This window comes from Triturus cristatus, chromosome 4_1, assembly GCF_964204655.1.
Source record: "Triturus cristatus chromosome 4_1, aTriCri1.1, whole genome shotgun sequence".
In the NCBI taxonomy this organism is placed as follows: domain Eukaryota; kingdom Metazoa; phylum Chordata; class Amphibia; order Caudata; family Salamandridae; genus Triturus; species Triturus cristatus.
The window spans coordinates 1,128,200,522-1,128,225,916 of NC_140585.1; the positions used below are offsets into that span (position 1 = coordinate 1,128,200,522).

Below are 25,395 nucleotides of genomic sequence, written 5' to 3' on the forward strand. Positions count from 1 at the left end.
AAGGAGGTGGTATCTGACCGGGGTACCAACTTCATGTCCCTGTACATGAAGGCCATGTGGACAGAGCGAGGAGTGAACTACAAATTCACCACTCCATACTACCCCCAGAGTAACGGGTTGGCTGAGAGATTCCACTGAACCCCGAAGAGCATTATTGGGGGCCTGTCAGAACACATGAGGCGTAAGTGAGACATTCTCTCAAGCCTTTTTTCTGCCTACAGGGAGGCACCGTAAAAGGGGGTTGGCTTCTGCCCTTTGGAACTTGTGTATGGGCACCCTGTGAGAGGACCCCTCAGTTTGGTAAAGGAGGGCTAGGAGAAAGCTCTTACGAAGCCACCCCAGGATGCATTTAGCTAAATGCTGGCCCTCAGAAACAAGACAGCACACTTCAGGAAACTTGCTCAGGAGAACCTAGAAGCTAGCCAAGAGGACATGAAGCGCTAGTATGACCAGGGTTCCACTCTGGTTTAGTTGCAGCCTGCTCAGAAGGTGTGGGTGATGAAGCTAGTAAAGCCTAATGCCCTATAATACAAGTGGTCGGGCACCTATGAGGTAAAGGAGCGGAAGAGTGATATCACCTACCTGGTGGACTTACGGACTCCTAGGAAACCCTTGAGGGTCCTGCATGTGAACCGCCTCAAACCCACGAGGTCTGAATTGACCATGCTCTTGGCTACTGATGATGGGGAGGAAGAGGACAGTTAACCTCTCCCCCAACCTCCTGTCTGCCCAGGAGCAGGATGGGTCAGTGGAGGGTGTGAACCTCCACCCTACACTTATCCTGTAGCAGCAGAGTGACTGTCGCCAGGTGCTGGGGCAGTTTGCCACTCTATTTTCACTCATCCCAGGAGTCACCCATTGGTGTACTCATTACATTGACACTGGGGACACTCCACCTGTGAAGCACTAGATTTACAGGTTGACAGAGTGAAGGGTAGCATCAAGGAGGAGGTGTCCAACATGTTAGCTTTAGGGGTGTTGGAGCCCTCCAGCAGCCCTGGTCCAGCCCAGTGGTCTTGGTTCCCAAAGCTGCTGCGCCCAGTGCCGGTTCTGAATGGACTACCGTGGACTCAATGCTGCCACTAAGACTGACGCGCACCCCAACTCCTGAGCTGAGGAGCTTATTGATTGGCTGGGAGCTGCTAAATTCCTCAGTACATTTGATCCAGCATCAGGGTAATGGCAGATTGCCTTGACCGAGGGGCCACAAGAGAGGTCAATGTTCTCAACATCAGAAGGGGACTACCAGTTCCGGGTCATGCCTTTTGGGTTGAAGAACGTCCGTGCCACATTCCAGAGACTGGTCAACCAGGTCCTGGCTGGATTGGAGAACTTCAGTGCCACCTACCTAGACTAAATTGCAGTCTTCAGTTCTAGTTCAACTTGTACCACCTCCAGGAGGTGTTGAGGGCTCTGCAGAGAAAAGCCTCACTATCAAGGCCAGTAAGTGCCAGGGCTAGGGCAGGGTTCTGTGGTATGCTTGGGACACCAGATAGGAAGTGGCCATGTGGTGCCCCTACAACTCAAGATTGACACCATTCTGGCTTGGGCACCCCAAGACCCAGACAGAGGTGAGAGCCTTTTTAGGCCTCACCGGGTACTACCGCAGATTTGTCAAGAGGTATGGCACCATTGTTGCCCCCTTGACAAAGCGGACTTCAAGGAAGCAGCCACATCAGGTGATCTGGACTGATGCATGTCAGACCGCTTTTGAGACCCTGAAGGAGGCCATGTGCATGGCACCTGTGCTCAAGACTCCTGACTTCTCCAAGGAGTTTATGCTGCAGATTGATGCCTCAGAGCATGGATGTGGGAGCCGCGCTTTCACAGCTGAACGAAGAGGGGAGCCTAGATTAACCCATAGCTTTCATTTGTAGGAGGCTACTTCCCCGGGAACAGAGGTGGAGTGCCATTGAAAGGGAAGCATTTGATGTGGTCTGGGTGCTGAAGAAGCTAAGATCCTACTTGTTTGGAACTCCCTTCCAGGTTCAGACAGACCACAGGCCCCTCAGATGGTTAATGCAAATGAGGGGTGAGAACCCAAAACTTTTGAGGCGGTCCATCTCCTTACAGGGGGGTGAAGAGAACTCCCATGAGGTTGGGTAGTTCTCCCCACTTTCAGCTGGGGAAGAACACGTGTTTCACCTGACATCTTTGGTGTGTTTTTCCCCTGTCTTTTTTGCTTCTGACCTCCTGATTTTGACTGTGCGCTGCATTTTGTTTTTGCTGGTTCTAGGGCCCTGGGCACTTAACCACTGCTGACCAGTGCTGAAGTGATCCCTCTGTAAATTAGATCTATAATTGGTTCTCCATGATTGGCATATTCGATTTACTGATAAGTCCCTAGTAAAGTGCCCGATGTGTGCCCAGGGCCTGTAAATCAAATGCTGCTAGTTGGTTTGTAGTACAGATTGTGCCAGCCACATGAGTAGCCCTGCAACCACGTCTCAGACCTGCTACTGCAGAGTCTGTGTGGGCAGTTTTAAACTGCCATGTCGACCCACTTGCCAGGTCCAAACCTTCCCTTTTGAAACATGTAAGGCACCCCTAAGGTAGCCCCATAGACAAGGTGCAGTGTATTTAAAAGGCAGGACATGTACTGGTGTGTTTTATATGCCATGATAGCGAAATACTGCTAATTTCGTTTTTCACTATGGCGAGGGCTATCTTTCCCATAGGTTATAGTTGGAGCTGCCTTGTAACCTCTTACAAGTGTAACTTCTAATTGGGAAGAGCTGGAGATACAGAGTTCAATTTAAAAATACATCTTTTAGAAAACTTGTTTTTAAATTGCGTGTTTGAAAATGCCACTTTTTGAAAGCAAACACAGGGAGATGATGGACGGAGTGCTGAAACTTTTCAAACACTCATCCCCAGTCACAGATCTGGGCTGAATCCATCATCATTCTTTAGCTCACTTTGCCACCCCAGTTCAGACACAGCTATATGCAAATAAGTCTTGACCCTGTGCCTCGTGGGAACAGTCCAGCCCGAACTGCCAAGCCATGTCTTCCCTGGGACCAGGCATTTTCTTGCTTTACCATTATGTTCCTCTGCCTGCCTATTGGAATTCACGACTGAGGGAAGGTGACAGTTGGGTTGTTTCTGCATTCCCTCTAGACAGTCCATAGTGCATATCCTGATGGCCCATCACCAGGCTAGAGTGGTGGGAGGAGTTGTCACAGACACCTGAATAGGGCTTGCTGTCTCACACAAAGCTGTCTCCACCCCGCCATAGTATGTCTGGAGCCAGGGCAGGGAAAGGCAGGGTCTTGTGCACTACAAAGACTGTCCTTTGAAGTTTGCCTACTTCAAAGGTAGAAATTGGTATAAGCATTGGGGCTGTGACACCATAACTTCAGAACATTTCTGGACTAAGATGACATTCTGCCAGGAAGAAGAGCTGGGTGCTGAACGAAGGACTGCAACTCTGCTTGTTGCTTTGTTGTGCTGGCCTGCTGCTTCTGTCCCGGGAGTGAAAGGACTGGACTTTGCTTTCTACATCCTGCTTGCCAAGGTTCTCCAAGGGCTTGTGTGTGCTTGCCTTCTGTTGTGAAGCCTCAGGTAAATCAACGACCTTACCTACCACTGCCAACTAGAGCCACCAATTCTAACACACACTAAACCCCTTAGTGCGGACCCTGAGCTTGATGAACACGTACCAGCCCTCTTCATCCAACCAAGTCTAGAGTACTGCACAGGAGAAGGATTTATGGATAAGGATTGCAACTCGTATTTCTTGGCGATGGATGTGGCATCACTGGACCTGCAGAGACATGGCCAGTCGAGGTCAGGCTGCTATAGATGACTCTCGACCCAGTCTCTCTTGAGTTTCTACAACTTCTTTATTGAGAGGCGGGTCTCCTGAATGAGGGCTATATCAGCATGCTTAGAGGCTAGGAATTATAGGTTCTCTTAAGTTTGACGAAAGAAGTCAACCCATTAAAAAGCTTGACAAGAGTAAGGGGTCAGGAGGCCTTGGCAACGGACGTCGGAGAACTGTGCAGGCAAAGTGTGTGATAGTAAGTGAAAAGAAAGATGTGAGGGGAAGGCGAGGAGGCGTCCAAGTAGGGTGGATGCTAATGTAGGGGGTGGTGTTCAAAGTCAAGGACAAGAGGATGGTGGGAGAGATATGGTTATATGGTATGAAGTGTGCGAGGAAGGGGAGCCGGTAAAAGGAGGCCCATGTGCTGACAGTGTCCTAAAAACAGGTACAGCGGTGGGCAGACAAGATACTGCAAGACCTGTTAAAAGTTGTGGCAGTTATGAGGGAAAGACAGAGTGTGCCGTATGGTACTCACAGTGGTCTCAAGCAGAAAGACTGGATGCAGCCAGCCATCATCAAGCTTTGGGTAGGAAGGATGGGGAGGTCCTGGGCTCAGAATGGTCCCGGATGGGGACCTGGGGTCAGAGAGGCAAAGTTAGGTAGCCCAAGTAGGCTATTACTGCATCAATGGGTGTGGGGAAAGATTTTAGCAGGTGGGTGAGCAGAGTCCCGCAGCGACTGTGTTCAAACCAGAGGACCCAGGTGGGGAGAAAAAGAAGATCCGTGCCGATGAGGGAAACAAGGCTGTTGAGGGGGGGGGGGTCACCACTGGGTGAGGCATGGGATGAGTACCCTCATAAGGATACATAGGCATGTGTATTTACGTAAACATAAACATTGCAGACCGAGCACGGCTTAATAACCAAAAGAGTAATGGGGAAAGAACTACTGATATGGACAGGGGCGATTCAATCAGAGGTAGCACCTTCAGAAGAGACATGCTATGTCAGATTGAGTTGACAACAGAGCTAAGAAGAGAACGTCCCCATGAATTTTAATACTCATCCCTGCAGGTAGTCCAAAAAGCACTGGCCACACTCAGGTTGTTGCAGTCAAGTGGACGGACGAGGAAGCAAGTCAGCGCCTGTGTCCACAGAGGATGTAGGTTTCTGGGGTGACTGCAACCTGTACCTCAAGCCAGCCTGAGTGAGTTCAACAGATTGAATCCCCTGACCTGCAATGAGTGATTCTGCCATGAGTTGCCAAAAAAATCGGCCTAGTCGGGGCTGCACCTCCCTTCCAGATGCAACCCTGATGTCCTGCTGAGATGAGGGGATGCTCTACCCATGTCCGAGGTGTCCAATGAATCCAGGAAGTGAGTCTGGTCTGAGGAGTCAAGGAAGTCTCTACATCAGCTATCCACCATGATCCACATGGTGGCCGGCCGAAGAAGCTCATATTTAATGTCCCATTTATTTCAGCTGCGGATGTAGAGCCAAAAACACCTTCCTCCTGTTGGTGGTCTCAGAATAAAAGTCTGTCATGATGTGCATCCTGTATCCAACGACATACCTAGGACCATGTTTGCATGCCTCAGTTAGGATTAGATGAGTGTGCGCATGGCATAAGAAGCAGGCTATTAAGGGACAAGATCTGTTGGTGTCTGCAGAGGAATTGCGAGGGGGGCAAGTCCATATTTTATGGGCCCTCTGGATTTCCAGTGGGAGAGTTAAAACCAGGCCAGTGATAAGAGCATAAGCTCCAGGAAGAACAACTTGACGTCATTGCTTTCCAGGTTCTCCAGTTTTCATTGCATGACTGGTCTTCCAGTTCCACCAGCTTTCGTTTGAGGGATGGGAGGTTTGGAGCCAGCGCTTCCAAGTGCCCCACCTGATCCTCTACAGTAGTCAGGCAAAATGAGAGAAAAAGGATCATGCTGCCCCCCCCAATCGGTAGGCTCAAGAATCAGCAGTCATCTTGGTCTGTGGTGCGACACCACCGCAGAAAATTAATGACTGCAATCTCATTATATCGAAAAGTGAATTGTGCCATTAGTAAATGGTCCACAGACAAAGTCAGCTATGTTAGAAAAGTGTGGCAAGGCCGAGTTCCTGCCCCCACTCCTCCTTAATTTTCCAAATGATGACTTGCAGCAGAAAATTAATAAAACTCAACTTTTTTGACTGCAAATTAGCAATAAATATTCTCCCCTTTTATTATGCAGATGGTACATAAGGTTACTAACTGCCTTAGGATTGCAACATGCATTGAATGTGTTGGCTTCATTGCCATATACCAATGATCTGGTGATTACCATCACCAAGTTACAAACCCTGGTGTTCCAAAGAGGAAGGTGTGTAACTTGTAACCAACTATGCCTCAGTAAAATGTAGAAGTACCTGCAAATTGCGTTCAGAAAACTGGTATGGAGAAGATAAGACTCCAAAAGAAAAAGCTATCACGAACCTTGGAAACCCCATGATTAGATTGTATAAAAATGTATTTTACCTACTGATGCAAGTAGTGTCCACCATCTTGGATGGGTAAATAAAAAAGGAAAATGGCACCCACAGGCACGCAAAAGCTGGTGATGCATGTGAACACCTGCAGAATGATGCAATCGTCAACAGTGGTCACTTCACTGCATCCGTTTGTTTTTTAGCCAGTGCTATGTGGCATCCGCTGATGCACAGCATCAGCATATAGCATTGGCAAAGCCTAAAGGTTTAAAAGGTGAGACCGATTGGATTTGCCAATGCTTGTTTTAGATATGGAACTTCCCCACAAGTAAGACAAATATCAGTCACACAAACTAAAGAATAACAAGAATAAGGATGGTGTCCATTTACAATATTTTATTGCATGACAACAAAGTCCTAGTTAAAAAATTTGACATTCAAAAAGTTACTCTTTTAAGCATGATAATGTACATAATTACACATACAGCACAGACATTCATCTGTGGGCAACCTAAAGGGCAAATGTGCTCTTTGTATTGTACAAGATCCCTTCTTCTTTAATGCGTTCAAGTATCGGTCCATAGATATTTGGTGTCAAGGGTATAACCATGCCTTTGGCGTCAATCTCACCTAGAGAGACAATAGGGGAGAGAAAATAGCGGATAGAAAATGAGTGACCTTTGTAGACATTTTCATTCCCATTTCTCATGCTTTAATTAAAAACATTGTACTAGTAGGCCCTTTCAAATATATATTTATTTGTTTTTTTGTCTTTTGCATTTTACACATGAAGGGCACCTATTCAGAGCCATAACAATGTCCAAAATTAAAATTACAGTGATTTTTTCTTTTGGAGTACATTTCTTTAATATGCCTTAGAAGATATTTAGTGTGCATTTGTTATGTAGTCATTATTTTATGTGGTAGCTGTTTAATGTCGACAATACATGAAGCTAAGTGGCAAGCCCTTAAACAATATCTGTTCTAATCATATTTGGCGTCTTACATTATCTTCTGGCCTCCCACTGGATGTCTGCTGTGCAAACAAAGGAGGGTAAAATTACCAATTTTCGTTCAAACCTTCAAATGATGGTAGGGTAACCATGGTTAAGGCACTACAAGCAATAGCATAGAAAATAAAACTAGTGGAAATCTTCTGTAAGGCCTCACACCATTTTTTTTAATCCAACTTCAATTCAAACATCTCAAACAGACTCCAGCATATCCCAGATTTTTGTCCTGGGACCCGTAGGTAAGACTAGAATGGACTTCAGATTCTGCTCTTACCTGTCCACATCCCAGAGTAAGAATTCCCTGTATTCAACACCAATCTCAGCTGTCCCTTGTCTAGCCTGGCCCCTTGGTAAAGATTCTTTTACTGATATAATGTAGATATTGTTTCTTAAACTCACTGTTTCATGAGCTAGTTTGGAAAGCACATGTAAGAAACCCCAATCGTATGTTTTATGGAACCTTCCCCATGGAGTGCGTAGAACCATCTTGCTCATAAGGCTGAATTTGCTTCCCTTACGAATTTTAACAGGAGCATGGGAAGGATTAGCTAGGAAAGATAGACTCTGTGACCTTTGCGGGAACCAGGTGCAAGATTTAAACCATTGTTATTTTTCTGTCCTCTATTACAGCCCCTACGACACAGGCTGCTAAGACCAGTGTTCTTACAGTACAATATTACTTTGGCAATGGAGGCCTGGAATTGTCTTTTGTCCCCACCCTCTGATTCAGAAGGTTCCAAGATGTTTACCTTTTTTTAAACAATTTGTAAACATTTTTTAGATAGGATTACCATACTGTTATCAGTTTTAGGCACGTTGAATACGGTCCTTCTGGTCAATAAAATCTGGATAATATAAGTAGATCATTAGGGTAATAAGATTTGCATTGTAGAAGTTGTTATAGTATTAATAATGCCTAAAGCTGATTGCATTGAATTATTCTGATGTACTGTATTAAAATTGGATAATTGTTCCCATCGTATTTTGCATGTTGGTCAGGTTTTGAATCTATCCCAAATATTTTTTAGCACAGTTGCACTTTACAAGTTAAGGACTTTCATTATACGTGGAGTCTGTTTTAACCCGATTGTTGCTGCTATGTATTTTGTTTTGCATATAATCAATTGTTAGATTCCTATACTGTGAACATCTGTAATGTTTTTTATCTTGTTTACTCATAATTGTAAGATTTGTTGTTTGTACTTTTCTGTGTATTTTTAATGTGGAACTCTGGAGTTCCAGAGTCATAATAATAATAACGAAAAATGAAAGCATGTGTTCCTTCCTCCCATCTAAATTAGTGCTGGCTGTCCCTCCTTGACAATAGGCTTGGAAATATTGGCACCATTGGCATGAATGGAGGAGGCTTCGCAGAACAAAAGCAGCTACTTTCCTTTTATTCAAGTGAACCCAGTCCTAATCTTCATGAATAATAACCCGTCCACTACCTGTACCTCACTGACTTTTCCAGCCCAGTTGTTTTGTGTTTAGCCACATATCGGCCGAATGCAAAGAAGCTCCTCTTTTCAGGTCTCAAAATTATGACAAGGTTGTATCACAGCTGCACGTCATGCAGGATTGACTGTATGCATTTTATGGAGAGGAACAGCATCCAATTATAGAACATTTTCTTTAGTTTGTACTTTAGGCTCTCTTTCCATCCTTCCCAGTGAGCTGGGAGCCTAATTCCACAATCCCAAGAATGCTGGGAGCATAAGATAAACCAGGTTACAAGCAAACAAGTTACAAGAATCTCACATTCAAAATCTTTATTTTATGCATCAAGCACTTGAGGCTTACAAATGACATGTGGGCAAGCATGCATATTATTACAACATGATGTAAGCCCTGACTGAAAAGTCCCCCCTCAATACACATGCAGTACTTCCCGTCTGTGAGACCACTGCTTGGTTTGTCATCTCCAATATGTGAGGAAAGCCTTGAGGGTGATGGAGAAAGTGGCTGCAAAATCTGGAATCCATTTATTTTGTCCTGCTCAACATAGCCCCTCCAAGGTCAAATGTATTATATTGCAGATATGACAAACAATTATTCAGTATATGAAATATGAAGCTGTTTAAATACAATGAAGCTGACCGCTATGGACTATTCTTAGCGTTCCAATCTTGTCCACTATTTAAACTAATATTTAGAATGGTTTGCAAGTTTGTATCCAGTAAATTGGTTGACGGAACTTCTATGTTCTGAAATGCTCTAGTTCATCAGTGAATTTTCTAGTCACTTAGGTTTGCTATTGCTCAAAGAGCTGAAAGTAAGGAAGGAAATTCTATTACTCACTCCACTCTCCCCAAAAATAAAAGTCAAACTTCACTCAGGCTCTAAAATTTTACTGCCTAAGCCAAGCTCTCAGAAATTATTTCATGATAAAATGACCAGTTCTTCAAAAACAATTCACGCCTCAAAAGTTACTTATTTCTCATAGATAGGACCCATAACCCTCCCTCCTTGTGAAATAACTACAAACTCAAGCAAATCTACAAAAATGTCTAAGACAGTTAGGTGGTCAACTTCCCATATCTCCCTTTCTAGTGAGCTTGTCAAAGAGGACCAGTCTCACAAGACGGCTCTGTTTTTCTCAGGATGGAGTATGGACTTTATAAAAGCCTTCCATGAAACTCACTGGAATAAGAAGTGGTGTAATAAAACCTAAATCCAACCTCTTCACTTGATTTATTCCAATTGAAGTGGAAAATTAAGGAGGAAGTATGCGTTGTGTCTCTTTGGGAACCAAAGATGATCAAGAAGGATGGCGAAATTTAAAGTGTTGGACCGCTAATGCATCCACACACAGGAGTATGAATGCTATAAAGAATGAAAACAAGAGAACTAAAAAAACAAACAATAAACTTACCATCCAGCACCATTTTAGCAGCGATTGCTGTAGGGAAGCCGACAGTTTTAGCCATTGCAGAGTACCCATTGACATCTCCATACACCACCAGGCTAATGTTCTTCTCCTCTAAATGGCCAGAAGGATGCCGGATACCAATGTCATTTCTCATAACGATCATGTCTCTCTCTGAAGGGCCTAAAACAAAGACAAATGTTCTGCAATATCACAACCACTATTTTCACTTTCAAACTGCAGCAAGCAAAACTTTACTGTGCTAATGAAACAACAGTGATTGCCTTCTACAGAACCAAACAGGATGGAGGAATTTGAGAGACAACTCAGTCTTGGGTACATTGGGAGGAAATGCAGTATGGTGGCTAAATTGCAGAACTTGGACCACACACAACACAGAGTTTTCAGATTAGAGACAAAGGGACCAGCCGAACAACCTATCTGATTGTCTCCTACGTATTGAAGTTTGGATGCAACATAGTTGGCTTTAACTTAATGCACAGAAAATAGAAGTTATGTGTTCTGGGACAGTTGGCCGATGAGTTACCGAGATCTGTTCAAAACCTATTTGAGAGAAGGTGGCATTAGCTTACATGAGCTACAATCTAGATCTGAGCTCATTCTCCTGAATCCCAATTAAAACAAGTCTTGAAAAACATCTATGGCTACCTCGGTTTACTCAAAAATGTCAAGTGTCATTCCTCAATCCCTGGCATGTATTGCAAGAACAGCATTGCTCTTGAAAACGTATGGCAGACGCAGCTTGCAGTGCTCTCTGACACATGACCAGCAGAAAACATGTAGTACTATTTTTCTGGAGTTATGTGTTCTGTTCCCTTCCAGGCTCCCATTCAGTCATGAGGTTCAGTAACTAATAACTATCAACAAGCACTGTCAAAGCCAATAGGTCCCGTATTTGGGTCCTACTGGCTTTGGCAATGCCATCTAATAACGCTATATAGCACTGGCAAGGCGATGTGTAGCATCACTACGAAAAAAAGGCGCCATGACGCGGCTGCAGTGGTCACATCATTTTGAAGGTGCTTGCATGTGTGAGCATTAGTCAGTAAGCATGCCCTAACCACATCCAGCAAACACACTACGGTTCCATGGCAACATCATCAGCGCATTCACACAGTATGTATAAAATATATACATCTACAGCCACTGCTGTATCACAGGAAATGCATCACATGCATATGTTTTGGTGTATTATATTAACATGAACATGTGCAGCAGCTATATGAATACAGATGTTTAAAACTTTTAAATGAGATATACAAAAACACATACAGAAGTCTTAGCAAAAAATGTGATTGAATTGTGTTTCGCAACAGAGTGTACTCATCCATCATGGAGGCAATGGTTTTATGGGGAAATCCGAAAACTAAGGGACGTTCTGCACTTGGACTGCTCTAACGGAAAGAGCACCTCTAGAACCTATGAGAGGCTTACAATTCCCGACTTAGCTTAGTCACTTTGAACGCATGTCAGGTCTAAGCCTCCTGGCCAGAAGGGGACACTTCGGTTTGAACATCTCAGCCATGCTTATTTATGAAAGAGTGTAGCGGAAAGGCAATGAACGGAAAGAGACTATGGACAACCGACTCGCAATCCCTGTCTCACCTTGTCATGCCACCTATACAACTTTTACAGTCAGCAACGGGTCCTGTTTCGTCACATTCAGCAACGACGAAAATCAAAGACAGCAGAAGCAAAGACTATGATGCAGCACTCATGAATTTGCTCACGCCTGCTTGCCATTGGCTGGGGGCATTTACTAGATCGTGCCTTTATACCTGCGGTGAATGCAACTGGTAGAATTGAGATGCCTTCAATATCATAAAGGCTTCGTACTTTCCTCAGATTGGATGCTTTGGATTAGAGACGCTAGTAGAACACAGTGTACGGCCAAAGGGGTTGTAAAGAGAAGCCGCTTTAAATGGTGGAGAATTTACTGCAGCTCATGAAAAACATAACAACCAGATGCTGTCTCTGCTCATCATGCTGTGACCTCACTGCACAGCATAGCACTTCGTGCACGAAGAGGAGCCTTTTGTGTCATGTCCTTTAGGCTAGTCCTGTACACCCCTTTTTACATGCGTTGTCCTATCCACACAACAATAACGATTCCAAAAAGGTGACCTTTTACCTAGTAGCTTGCTCCTGTCTCTTCAGCACCGGGCTCTTAGTATTCTATCATAATCCTTGTACCTGATGTACATAAACATGTCCCCAGGCACGGCAGAAACATTCTGTACAAGGGTCGCCACTTTTTCCATCCTTGGCCAACAGCCAGCTGTGCATGATCGCATTTGTTTGGAAAAACATTGATGATTGTTTTCAAAACAATTATTATTGTTTTAAAAAAGTATTGCTTCTAGAAAAAACCCTGGAGTGACCACTTTAGCAGAAAAGAACCTCACTCCTCCCTACAAATTAGAGGAGAATTCCTTCCAAGCTGAGACGGGGTCCCCTTGTGGGGTACTATTCTCGAAGCAGAGACTGGGCCCTTCATCTCAACCATCAGATGAGGGGGTTGGAGCTTACCTAGGAGATTCTTGGCTACATACACATATGCACATATCCATGCTACACATAAAGATCTAGGTTAGGTACATTTAGGCAAATTACTTAGGGTGCGCATTTTAGGACTATGCAAGTGCTACTGGTTTTATCTGAACTGCTTATGTTCATCTTATTAGCACTATGGTAGAAATGTATCTATTATTTACTATATTGGTACTAGCAAGTTCTTTCGTATGCTTCTGTCTCCTGATTGTCACAGCACACATGTTTTACACAAAACTGTCACTGGAACAATAAATGCTAATTGAAAACATCCCAATCACCATCTTGTCTATTTCCTGAGAATAAGTGAGCACCATTGAGTTGGGTAACAGTAAACATCTGTTATTCAGCGCCAAGAGACCTATGGGTGAACGTGCGCTTTACAAATACACGTTATGTTATGAGTGACTGAGCGAAAAGTACTGTATTGTTGTCCACGATCCCGGAGGAATCAGGGTTGTCATGTTCAGTGGTTGCCAGAAACTACATACACCACTGTAGAATACAGGGCGGTGGTAGTGGCACTGTAGAACTATTTGGTCTAACGCCGACATATCCTGTGGGGGTGTCCAGAGTTGGTTTGGACACCAAGCCCTAAGTTTAGGTCATCCAAAACACGCAGCCTGGAGGACTTCTAGGAACAACACGACATTTCCTGTATAGATGCCTCGCTTGGTGTAGAGCTCGAGTGGGCGCCAATAAACATTGACGAGAGCCTCAGTGCAAGCTTCCCTCCATAAGATGAGAGGACTTAAATTACGGTGTTATTTTGGGAATCACTATGGTTTGTTGCCACCCGCAGGCTTGCTACGGTGGGGAGAGCAGTGAAACTTGACGTGCTATGGAGACGCGGGCTTGGGCTTACAATGCCTTTAATATGCCACCACAGGAAAGAAAGAAAAAAAATAGACCAAGACAACAAAGCGATAAGCATCAAAGTGGACCAACAGCAGTAGTTATGCACTGCACCGTGGGAGGAAACAAATGCGTACAAGGCGGGACAAAGAGGAAAGATCACCCAGTACCAAGCAAGTCTTTTTTAAAGGACAATCAAAGAAACAAATACAAAGGCAATGGGGGGCTGTAAGCCCACATAGTGGTTACTGCATGTCTCGAAGAGATAACGCATGGCCTGCCTAAGCTCAACCTAAACTGAAAAGGGCTGTGTAAAAAATGTGGCTACTGGAAGACATGAAAGCATTATGTCTCTTTTGTAGATACTATTAGTATAGCCAGTTATAGACTACAAAATTCTTCTCCAAGGTGGTCTTTACAGGCCCTGTAAAGAAAATATGGTGCATTGTTGTGGAAATGGGTATAGCGGTTTCTTAAAATATTTTGAAAGGGCATTAAGTAACTATGTTACAAATCCGTTATGAAGGAGAGTCCACACTTTCATGCCAGGAAGGCGTTTAAGGCATGCTCTGTGGTAGCAGAAACCGGAGACGAGTGCGGGGAAAAAGAGTTGAGGTTTCTACAATGGTTGCAAGTACTGTACTTTGGAAAGGTAACAACCTGGTGAAATGTAGTATCTTCTCTTGATACCCAGCGAGATACGGACCACTGAATTCTGAAGTCTTAAGTATCTGTGGCTAACCAGTAAAATGGAAGCGGAGATAAATAATGGTACCACAGTCAAACTGATATGAGATTAGACCATTATAACGGTGTCTGTGTGCTGCCATTTAGTATTTTTGAGTACAGGGGCGAAAGAAGAAATAACAGATTACTGTACTGATTTGAGAAATCGCAGTGAGAGTTTGGACATCAGAGGGCAGTGACAGACCAAGATAAAGATTTGTCCCCAGCTGGGAGAGCATCACCAGCATGTTGAAATTGTGTATAAAGGCCTCAATTTTATCCCACTAGTTTTACGCAATTTGTCATGAATCCAGTTGCGTCCAGTCGTCAACCACTGATGCACATTTTTGGATAGGAGTATGGGTTTTTCTTCATTCTAAACTGATTCTTAGAGCAAACAGCACAGGAGTATAACTTAATTAAAAAGCAAATCCTGGAAGCGAAGGTACCAAAAGTAGATGCTTAACAATGGACAAGAAGTAACAAGCCCTGACAGTGCAGGTGACATATTGGGGTTTGGACAGGAAGGCAGGAAGATTAAGCATTTGGCATCTAGTTAAGAATAAAGAGGAGATCCAATGTAGCTCACTGCCCTGGTCAAAAATTATTAGAAGACGAAAGAGGAGGATGTACTGATTGAGTATGTTAAACATTGCCTCCAGGTCCAGCAGAATGAGGGTGCCATCACATTTAGTGTACTTTTAATACCCGTGAGCTAATGTTGTAGGAAATTATATTGAAATACAAACTAAATATAATATATATATATTTTTAACGCTGCCTCTTTTCCATACAGCTATTTTCCTATCCTTATTTGTGAGGTAAATAATAAATTAGTTAATAACAAACTACTGTTAACATTATAATCAATCACATAATCAATTTCGGTATGCTATTAGTGCACATAAGGACATAATACAATTTGACCAGGATCTTTCATATTATCTCCATGTCTAAAATATAAATGTAATAAAAACGACCAACCTTTACAAAAAAAACCAATTCTGCTGATCCATTGCTGGGAAGTCCTGGGAGCTGATGGGAAAACTCCTTAATATCTCCTTCTGAAGTGCTGTCTGAAGCAATTGCTGCTTGCTATGTTACATTAGTGCTTTGAGCATATATGGACTCAAGTCCGAAAATCTATAGGTGCTGGATTCAGCTAATGCATCCATCGAGTGGTGGGACTCGAAGTTACTAAAGACTGTTGGGACAACATGCAGCACTCACTGCTGGTGCATGTCTGTGGCCTCCTGGGATCTGGTAGCGGGCTCCTTATAGAACCTACTCCATTACCACCGGGTCTTTTTATTAACGCTCCTGCTAAATCTGCCTCAACTGTTTTGGACACCTTAACAGAGTATTTCATTCTCTACTCTAACTAAAATGTAAAGCATATTCGGAAAAATCCACAAAAAATGCTTGAACCATACTAAACTACCCACGGACAGGATGTCTGGCACTGAAAGCATGACTAATTTCTGAAAAGTTTCCATGTTTCTTTGCTGGTGGTAGCAGTGAGCTGCTGGCTTTTTGTGTGCTTATGGTCTAATTCATTTCTATCCAGTAATACAGCCTGTTAAGCTACAGAAGTCAACGTCAACACTGGGAATCTTGATCAGATCTGCCAAGGGAAAATTTCGATTCACAGACACCAAAGGCAACAAAGACGACTCTGGGAAATCATTGGCAAGGGAGATATCAGTCCCACCTCCATTTTAGCGGTCAACAGCACAGCCATGTTCAAATAAGCTTGGGCCAAGCCTAACCTGATTCACAAATTGACATTGTTGGAGTGGTCACCGCCAAACTGTTTGCCTTCTCCCTGTTTTGCTGAATTAGTTTTTGTTGACTTTATGACTCTGGGCGCTTTACCATTTCTAACCAGTACTAAAGTGCATGTGCTCTCGGCCTAAACACAGTAACATTGGCTTATGCACAATTGACATATTCAATTTACCTATAAATTCCTAGTAAGGTGCACTACACGTGCTCTCGGCCTAAACACAGTAACATTGGCTTATGCACAATTGACATATTCAATTTAGCTATAAATTCCTAGTAAAGTGCACTACACACGCACAAGGCTTGTAAATTAACTGCTACTAGTGGGCCTGCAGCACTGATTGTGTCACCTACTTAGGTGGCCCTTTAAACATGCCTCAGGCATGCTATTGCAGAGCCTGTGGGTGCAGTTTTAAACTGCTATGTCGACCTGGCAAGCTAACCCTTATGCCAGGCCTAAAGCTTCCTTTTGAGTAAACATGAGTCATAAGGCCCCAGACAGCCCAAGGGTAGGGTGCAGTGTATGCAAAAAGTAGGACAAGTACTTTAAAATTTTATTAGTCCTGGAAGTGAAAAGAGATTGTTCCCCTATGTTGGGTGTCTCTGGAATCACAATTTAAAATCACAACTTATAGTGAAGTCAGCTTTTAAAATGTAATTCTGAAAATGCCACTTTTAGAAGGTTATACTTCCGGGCACAAAACTGCGCACCCGTCTGTCGCACTGCTAAGCGGGAATTCATCCAAGTTTTCAATAAAACTTGGATAAAAATGGAACAAGGAAATTTATAATTACTGGCATTAAATGATGAAAAGAGGATAATTCTACAGTGAGTGATTAACCATGAGGGATGATTTCCCGCTTAGCAGTGCGACAGACGGGTGCGCAGTTTTGTGCCCGGAGGTATGGCTTTTGTATGACACTGACCAGGGGCGGTTCACAGCAACTGTATGCACACATTTACAGATGACAGGTTTTTTGCATCATGAAACATAAAACAAGGGAAGGTGTGCATTCTTACCATATTGTGTGTCCTACGTTTAGAAAGTTGGCATTTTTTTACTTTATCCATTTGGTGCCTGCTGCCTGTCTCTGAATACACATTAGATGTGGGTGACAACTGGGCTTTGTGCATTCCCTCTAGGCAGCTACACACAATGGGAGCTTAGCTGTCACTTAATGGGCCATTAACTGGTTCAATAGGGTGGGGGGGCAGAGCTGAGCATTGCCTCGCTTACACATGGATAGGCTGTGTCAGTCTCCACACAAACGGCTGCACACCCCCCTCTGTAGCAAGTCTGGAGTCAGGGCAGGGACTCTGTGCACTTCAAAGGCATCTATTTGAAGTCTCTGCTACTTCAAAGGCCTAACTAGATATAAGTACTGGACCTCGGACACCACCAACTCAGAACACTTCTGGAACGGAGGACATTCTACCAGGAAAAAGAACTGCTGTGCTGCTGGAGGGACTGCTAGTTTGCTGAACTGCTTTGTTGTGTTGGCCTGCTGCCCTCTTGCCTTGGAGTGAGAAGAACTGGACCTGCATCTCTACATCCCAGAACCTAAGCTTCTCCAAGGGCTTGTTGGCTTGCCTCCTGTTTTCTAAAGTCTCAGGGATATCAAAGACTTGTATTTTCAACCTGAAAACAGCACCTGGACTCTGTCTGCTGTGGGTCATGCTCTGCCAAGTGGTGCCAATCCAGTCCTGGGCCCTTGGAAGTGAGTTTTAAGTGCTACATTTGCCAGAACCCACGCATCAATACTGTTGTGCTGATCGGAACTTGCGCATCGTCGCCATTGCAGAAATCAGATCGATGCTTTGCACTTGGAACTGCCGCACCGCTCCGGAACCGACACATCGCTGCTACAGCGTGGAGAATATTGACGAATCACCTCTACAGCATGAATACACCTGGCACATCACATCTAGAACCACCACATCTTGAAATCAGTACATCGCTCACGGAACTGAGGCATCATTGCCGGTGCATGAAGAAATCAAACGTATCACCCTTACTGTGAAGTGCTCACTGATGCGTCACTCAGCTGTACCCCGCCTCTCGTTTGTGACCAAGATCAAGGTACTTTTGCTCAGCGAGTCCAGTGTGGATCCTGCATCCGTGCCACGCTCCATTGTGTTGGGCTTGAACTCTTGTCTTTGTCCCGGTCCAGCGCGACCAAATAACTCTTTAAGCGCTTACTACTTCTAAGCACTATTTTTGCATTTATTCTTTAAAAATTCTTAACTCAACTTCTATCGGTTGGATTTTTTGTCATTTTGGTCTTGTTTTATTCATAAAATTATTCTCTATTTCCTAAACTGGTGTAGAGTCTTTTTGTGGTGTTTTCACTGTGTTTACGGTTTGATGTGTTGCACAAATACTTAACATATTGCCTCTTAAGTTAAGCCTGCATGCTCTGTGCCAAGCTACCAGAGTGTGAGCACAGGGTAATTTAAAGTGTGCTTCTGACTTACCCTGACTAGGCTTGTGGTTCCTGCTTGGACAGAGTGCATATCTCTGCCACCCAGGAACCCAATTTCTAACAGAGATCCAAATCAAATGGGAAAGACTGTCTAAGGGAGCAAAGCACTCTTTACTAAGGACCTTCTCAGCCAGAGGCTTTGCCATCAAGAGAAAGCTTCAGCTATGTAGAATTATAAATCTTAGCAGAAAGACAACCTGGAAATTAGTTTCTATCAGAAAGATTTTTAACTTATTGTCCATCGAGAGAGCGGAGCTCGGCAAAAGCAGCCCTAGTGGTAGTGATTCAGATCAGACAGATTAGGAAGTGAGGGAGTTTGTTCCCCTTTCTGGCAACGAAAACTTACAATCAGCTTCCTCTTGAACTTTGGACCCTGGGCACTGAATTATTCATTGGAAACTGAAAACCTGGCTGTTCTTACCTCTGTAACCGATGTGTAGGTTTAGTTTGTTTTGCTCCACAGTCCTCAGCGCTGGGACACACCTAGGATTAGCTGTGCACTCTAGAAAACATTCTCATATCATGTCATGTTCTTCGGTCTGATTTTCTTCTCACAGGGTAATTAGACCCTACTGTGGAGGGTGCCTCAATATTATCGAATAACTGTTTTACTTGCTCAATGCTGCTTTGCAATGAGCACTCTAGCCATGAAGGATAAGCAAAACCATCACTTTTAATTTTGCACTCATTCATCAAATAAAGCAGCTCTTCACTACCACAGGCAAAATGTGTATCTGAAGGAGCAAAACCATCTTCATTAAGACATCACCCACTAACAAAAATGCAAAAAAAAGTTATTTAACTTTGGTAACAAGATTTCTGATGGATACTATATCTTCCTGCAGGTTTATAACCTTATGAATATCTTTCAAGCGTCAGCTTAGAAATTGTTCACTAGCACTGCCAGGTGGCTCCATTTGGCCTTAGCAGCGAGCCAGCTCAACCCATGTGAAGGCATCAGGATATAAAATGAGACAGGCATGCTGCATTAGTTTCTGTTTTTCTGATCACACTCAGGATTGGAGACTGCATCAAGGATAGCGACAATACAGCCTATGATGCTTAAGTTCCTTGGGTTCCTGGCAGCAACTTGGAATCCCTGTCCTGTCAGTAATTTACAAGGGAGGGAGGATTGTGGTGAGAAATCTGTAAGAAGATATAGTATCAAGCAAAAGAACAAGTGAATTGCCTTTCTATTCTTGCTATTTTTGGTAGAGACTATACCTAGCCACACATTCCTCACCTTTTGAATATTCCCCAAGCATCAAACTGGATTCTGAAACTTTTCAGCAGTATCTCTGCACGATGGTAGGTAGCGCTCTGCAGGTCCGCACTGATACTGCTCGGGGTCTGGAACTGATGTGCAAAGCTTATATAGGCACCTCTTGTGCCCGCTGACAACTGCTTTCGAGCTGTCCGCGCCCCAAGATGCAGAGCCTCAACAGCAAATGGGTTGTGACCAGTGTGCAGATTTCTAGACTTGAGATATTAATGAATACAGTCCAAAGGAGAGGATGGGAGAATAGGTGAGGAATCTGCAGCTAGATAGAGTCTTTACCAGAAAGAGCGTTACCAAGTGTAAGTACCTTATTCGTCTGGCAGAGACTTCTACCTGCAGTTTCCTCACCTTTTAAATACATACAGCAGTCCTTTTTCGGAGGTTAGCATGTGAATGGCTTCAAACCAAAAGTCCTGCAAGACCGAGCGGTCTAAATGCCCCTCTAAAAGAACCTGTCTGTCCAGACAATTGTGCTTCATGAACATAAGGAGAGATGCTCGCATAGCCATCTGGAAAATGTCCAGAGCAGAGATTCCGCATGTCAACAACTGGCAGCAAGTTTGGACCAGATAGAATGAGCACAGTCCTTCTGGGCACTGTTTTTTGGCTAGTGCGTGGTAGGTCTTAATGCAAAGCATGATCCAGCGGGAGATGGTTTTCTTCTACACAGCCTTGCCTTTTGTCGCCCCAGTGAATCCCACAACATGCTGTTCGTCCACCCAGTGTTCCTTGGTACAATCAATATGAAAGCTCAGAGCTCTCTTCGATCCAAACAGTAGAGTCTCTCCTCCTCCTTAGAGGCGTAAGGAAGAGCATAGAATAAAGTAAAGGTGATGATGTTTTGATCGACGTGGAATGGCATCACCCAAGAGTGGAGTGGTGCACCACCTGTATAAGTAAAGAGAGTTATTTTCAATAAGTCTTATAGTATTTGTTAAGTTGTTTTAAGCAATCCTTTATTGCAAAAATTAAAATATAAGAAATTGTCAGCCAACGCGTTTCGTTCATAAAGATGAACTTCTTTAGGGCATAAGTATAAGTGGCTCCTGAGTAGGAGTAAGCGTGTACAGAGCGGCTGCGAGGGCCTTCTTGATCAGGGCCAGCCTGCGACAAAATCTGGGGAACAAGTGAAAAGCAGCCGTCAGCTCCGTCGGTCCTTGTGGAATGGCATCACACCTTTAGCCAAGAACAATGTCTGTGTCTGCAAAACCAGCTTGTTTCGGAAGAAGGTGACGTATGGTAGGTTGACACAAAGCCTGAAGCTCACTCACATGCCTCTGTCGATGTTATGGCAAGGAGGAACACTGTCTTAAAGGTGGGAAGCTTCAAGGGCAAGCTATGATGCAGCTCAAAGGGAGTGCACTTCAGATACGTGAAAACCACTACTGTGGCATGACAAAAGGAGAGGGAGGAATTAAATGTTGTAAACCTTTTAAAAACACGTAACTGGAGACTTGAACAATGAGGGTTGCTTCACGTAAAAAGGCAGGAAGAGCAAAAAATGTGGCTTTAACTGTTCCTAGAGCAAAGCCTTGCCAGGCTAGGGACAAAACAAAAAACAAAAATGTTGGAGAACGTTCCCTGAAGGGGGTTTAACTGCCTAGTACCACATCAAGCCACAAATCTTTCTCAACGACAGGCGTATACAGTTTTTGTGGAAGGACACCTGACTGCCAAGATTACATCAACTACCTTTGGAGGAAGGTCAAAGGTGTTCAGCTGTTGCCGCTCAATCTCCAAGCGAGAAGATGGAGATAGTGAAGGCCCGACTGCAGAACCCAGCACCTGGTGATGCAGCAGCAGATCCTCCCGGACGGTCAGCCTGAGTGGAGGACAGATGCTCATGCCCAGGAGTTCTTGATACTATACCCTCTGAACCAAATCAAGAGCCACTAGGATGTCTTGGCCCCGGTCGATCCTGATCTTCTTGAGAACTCGGGCAGGAGTGGTATCGGTGGAGTGCCGAGTTCCACTTGAGGTGGAATGAGAGACTCTTTGGGAACTTCAATGCACAGAAGTGTTGACAATGCGGATTCTCAGCAGTGGCGGAAGAGACCTTGACACCTCTAGTTGTAACTGCCACTCAAGATCTGCAAGGCACTGACGGCTAAGAACGTCAGCCCTGACATTCAAAGATACTGCCACGTGGTTCACCATTAGGAACATTCCCTGGTGGTCAAACTATTTGCATAGGTGCAATGCCTCCTGGCACAGGGTCAGTGACCCACTCCACCCTGCTTGTTGCAGTATCACATGACAGTCTGTGAAACAGGCTTCCCTTGACGGAAGCAATGCTTTCAGAGCCCTCGGCTCCAGAAGGTGTCTATGGGGCCGGGCTCGACTGGAGACAGAGGCCTCTGAACTCCACCTCTCCCAGGTGGCCGCACAAATCCAGAAAGGGCGAAACAGTTACCACTGTTCACTGTGGGTGGGGTAAGAAGAGGGGTTTGGCACTGACCAAATCGTGGCCCAATAACCACCACTGCAGATCTTTCCCAATCTCCTCCGAGATCGAGATGTGGTTGGAGAGGTCCCCTTGATGTCAGGTCCACTAAGTCTTCAGATCTCACTGCAGAACCTGCATACGCAAACTGGTGTGCTTGATCAGCAGGATGTAGGAGGCCATCAGTCCAAGTAGCCTCATGGTCGACCTCACTGAAATCCAGGACAGCAGCTGAAAGATTGGGATTGCAGCCTGAATGTCCTGGACTCTCAATTGTGGGTAAATAAGCTGAACCATGTCCAAAATGGCTCCGATGAAAGGGAGCATCTGAGAAGGGGTCAGGTGTAACCATGGCACATTGATAGTGAAACGCAAAGATGACAGGAGGTTTCCGTCATCTAGATGTGGTTGGCAACTGCATAGGATGAGCCCGCCTTCAACCGTGAGGTAAGAGCAGACTGGTACTCCGGACCTTCGAAGGTGTGCTGCGGCCATCATCATCACTTTCGTGAACACTGAGGGGCACTGTTGACCAGGTAAAATGTACTCTGAAGGCTCCTGTTCCACTATGAAGCACAAGGCAGCGCTGATCCACCTGCAGGATGGGTATATGGGACTTGGCATACTGCAGGTTCCAGATCACCATACAATCGCCAGGGTTGAGGGCAGACAAGACCTGGGCCAGCATGATTATCTTAAAGTTTTCCTTCCGAAGGAAGGCATATATAGGGTGCAGGCCCAAAATGGGAAGAAGGCCTTTGTCCTTCATTGGCACCAGAAAGTATTGGTTATAACAACCAAAGTCTACTTTTGTGCAGCCACCATCTCGAATGTCTCAGTCCAATTCACTCACCCTCCCCTACAGTCAAATGCCTGGGATTCTGGATAGACAGGCTATCCATGGAATTTCAGACCAAGAAATTAGCTGCATGCTGTTTTGGACGTCTCTGTACTCTGAGAAAACTGTTAAGCTGGCTCCAGGCCCCACTCCGAAGAGTGGTTGTACAGAGACTAATCAACTCACGTCTGAATTATGGAAACTCCCTCTACCTAGGCAGTCGCAAATATGTGACAAATTGATTTCAGGTAATCGAGAATGCCGCAGAATGGATTCTCTACATAATCCCCAAGCATATGTCAGCAGCACTAGAAGTAGTAACCCTGCATTGGCTAACAATCCAGGGAGAATCCAGTTTAAATCTCTCTGCCTGGTCTTGCGTGCCACTAACAAGAAAAGTCCCCAGCTCATTCAACGCTTTCTGAATTCTCATTCTCCAAGAAGTACATTACTGTCTGAGGGTAGTAATCTACTACTGGTTCCAGGATCAAGAAAGCAAGATGTGGAGGAAGTGTCTTCGCATATCTGGCACCTAAACTCTGGAATGCTCCTCCAATGCACATTAGACTGGAACAATTCAAAATCAGCTTCAGAAAACAGCTGAAAACATACCTATTCTAATCCCTAAGCAGGCAAGCAGTACCGTCCGCTGAGGTTTATTACCAGCGCTGGGAGGCCCAACTGGTAGCCAAGCGCTATATAAATTCCAAAGAACAGAATAGAATAGATAACCCCTTTGGCCAAAGGGCTTGCATGTCCTGCGCAAAACGGACAGATGGTCCTCTGTCAGTCATTGAGGGGACGGTGGAAGTTGCAGGAGAATGGAAAGGAAGGATAGGGCATACCCGTTCCAGACAACTTGCTGGAACCACCTGTCCAATGTTATGGCCCGCCACCCCAGCATGAGTCGTTGGATCCTGCCTTCCACAGGGTGGCTGTGCTCCACTAAGGGAATGCTAAAGGGGTTTGGCAGGGGGGCACTGGACTAGGCAGCCCATTGACCTTGGGCATCACTTCCTCAACCACAAAACTTCTAGGCACCTTCTTGAGGATGGATTGGCTGATGGCACAAGGTGCCTCTGTCGAAGCTGTGAAAGGAGCAATAGGAATCAATTAGGTTGGCGAGGCGGGGCAGATAAGCCCAGGGGGCGTACTGTGGGCCTAGTCTCCTTGAACCACTCTTGAGTGGAATCTGTCTTGTCCCCAGAAGAGTCCCATCAAGAAGCATGTCCATGTGGGATGACAGGCCATCACCCGAAAAAACACAAGTGACTGCTGCCAAGCATGTCAGTGAAAGGCTACACTAGTGGAAACAGCCCACCCTGGTGGAATTAGTGTTGTCCAAGCCACAATTAACTGTCGTATTACATCTGTCCTGTATAGCCTGAGCGAGGACAGTGTGGATATTTTCAGTAACACCTGGAGGATCTAAGCAACTTAATCCCAAAGGCATTGGAATAGCACCCAAGGGGCTGCTGGCATTCACTGATCTAAGAGACAAGCTGGTGGATGAGGAAACTCTTTCTAAACGCCTCCACCCGTTTTGACTTCCTATTGGGTGGAGGGAGGCAGGCAGTAGTTGTTAGGGATGGTCCTGCTTCTAGACACCTGCACCACCAAGGTTTCAGAGGAGGGGTGCGGAGATTAAAACGCAGGGTCACCAGTGGCAGGGTGTGACATTGTGCAATCTGGCGGTGGACTGCCCATGCCCAAAACAAGGCATCCGTGAATGTCTCATTGAAAGGACAAAGGGGCTCAGTGGATGTTCGGCACGGCTGGAGGACTTGTCGAGACACTGGCCTTGACCTCCAAGGTGGGGTGCTGTAGGTCAAGGACTTTGGCCGCTCAACTCATCACCATGGTGTAACAAGCGCTCTCTTCTGTGGCTTGGACAGGGGGCAGGAGGAGCCCCAACTCAGAGGAGATATCAAGGCCACTAGCTTTTTGTAGACGATCATACTCATACCAATTCTCTTTGTGGTATGGCCTAGCAATCTCATCACCCATGTTGTAATCATTTCCTGAATCCACACCAAACAGGGAATTCAGGGTATGTGTTATCCCTTGTGGAGGTAGCAGGTTGAGTGGAGGAAGTAGAGTTTAACAGCGACTGGTTGCAGCCTCATTGGAACCAGCGCTGACCTGGAGTCACAGAGAACAATAGGTACCTCAGGCATCAATGGAGTCAACGTCGAAGTGCTGGGAACTGCTGTCGACCATGGCACTGGAGGCGAAGTCGGAAATGGAGCCGGAGGTGGTCTCATGATGGCCTTAGCCGGTCCAGCTGGCACAGAGGATGAACCCGCTAGT

General features: G+C 45.0%; 1 protein-coding gene across 1 annotated transcript in view; it reads right to left on the reverse strand.

The window, feature by feature from the left end:
* Positions 1-6,606: 6,606 nt before the first annotated feature.
* AASS (aminoadipate-semialdehyde synthase) overlaps positions 6,607-25,395 on the reverse strand; it is a 417,355-nt gene continuing 398,566 nt past the window's right edge. Inside the window, exons 23-24 of the mRNA XM_085654183.1 lie at positions 10,111-10,287; positions 6,607-6,855 (exon numbers count right to left, since the gene is read on the reverse strand). Of these exons, the coding sequence (XP_085510309.1) occupies positions 6,737-6,855; positions 10,111-10,287 (296 nt within the window). The 3' untranslated portion in view covers positions 6,607-6,736. The remainder of the gene's footprint in view (positions 6,856-10,110; positions 10,288-25,395) is intronic.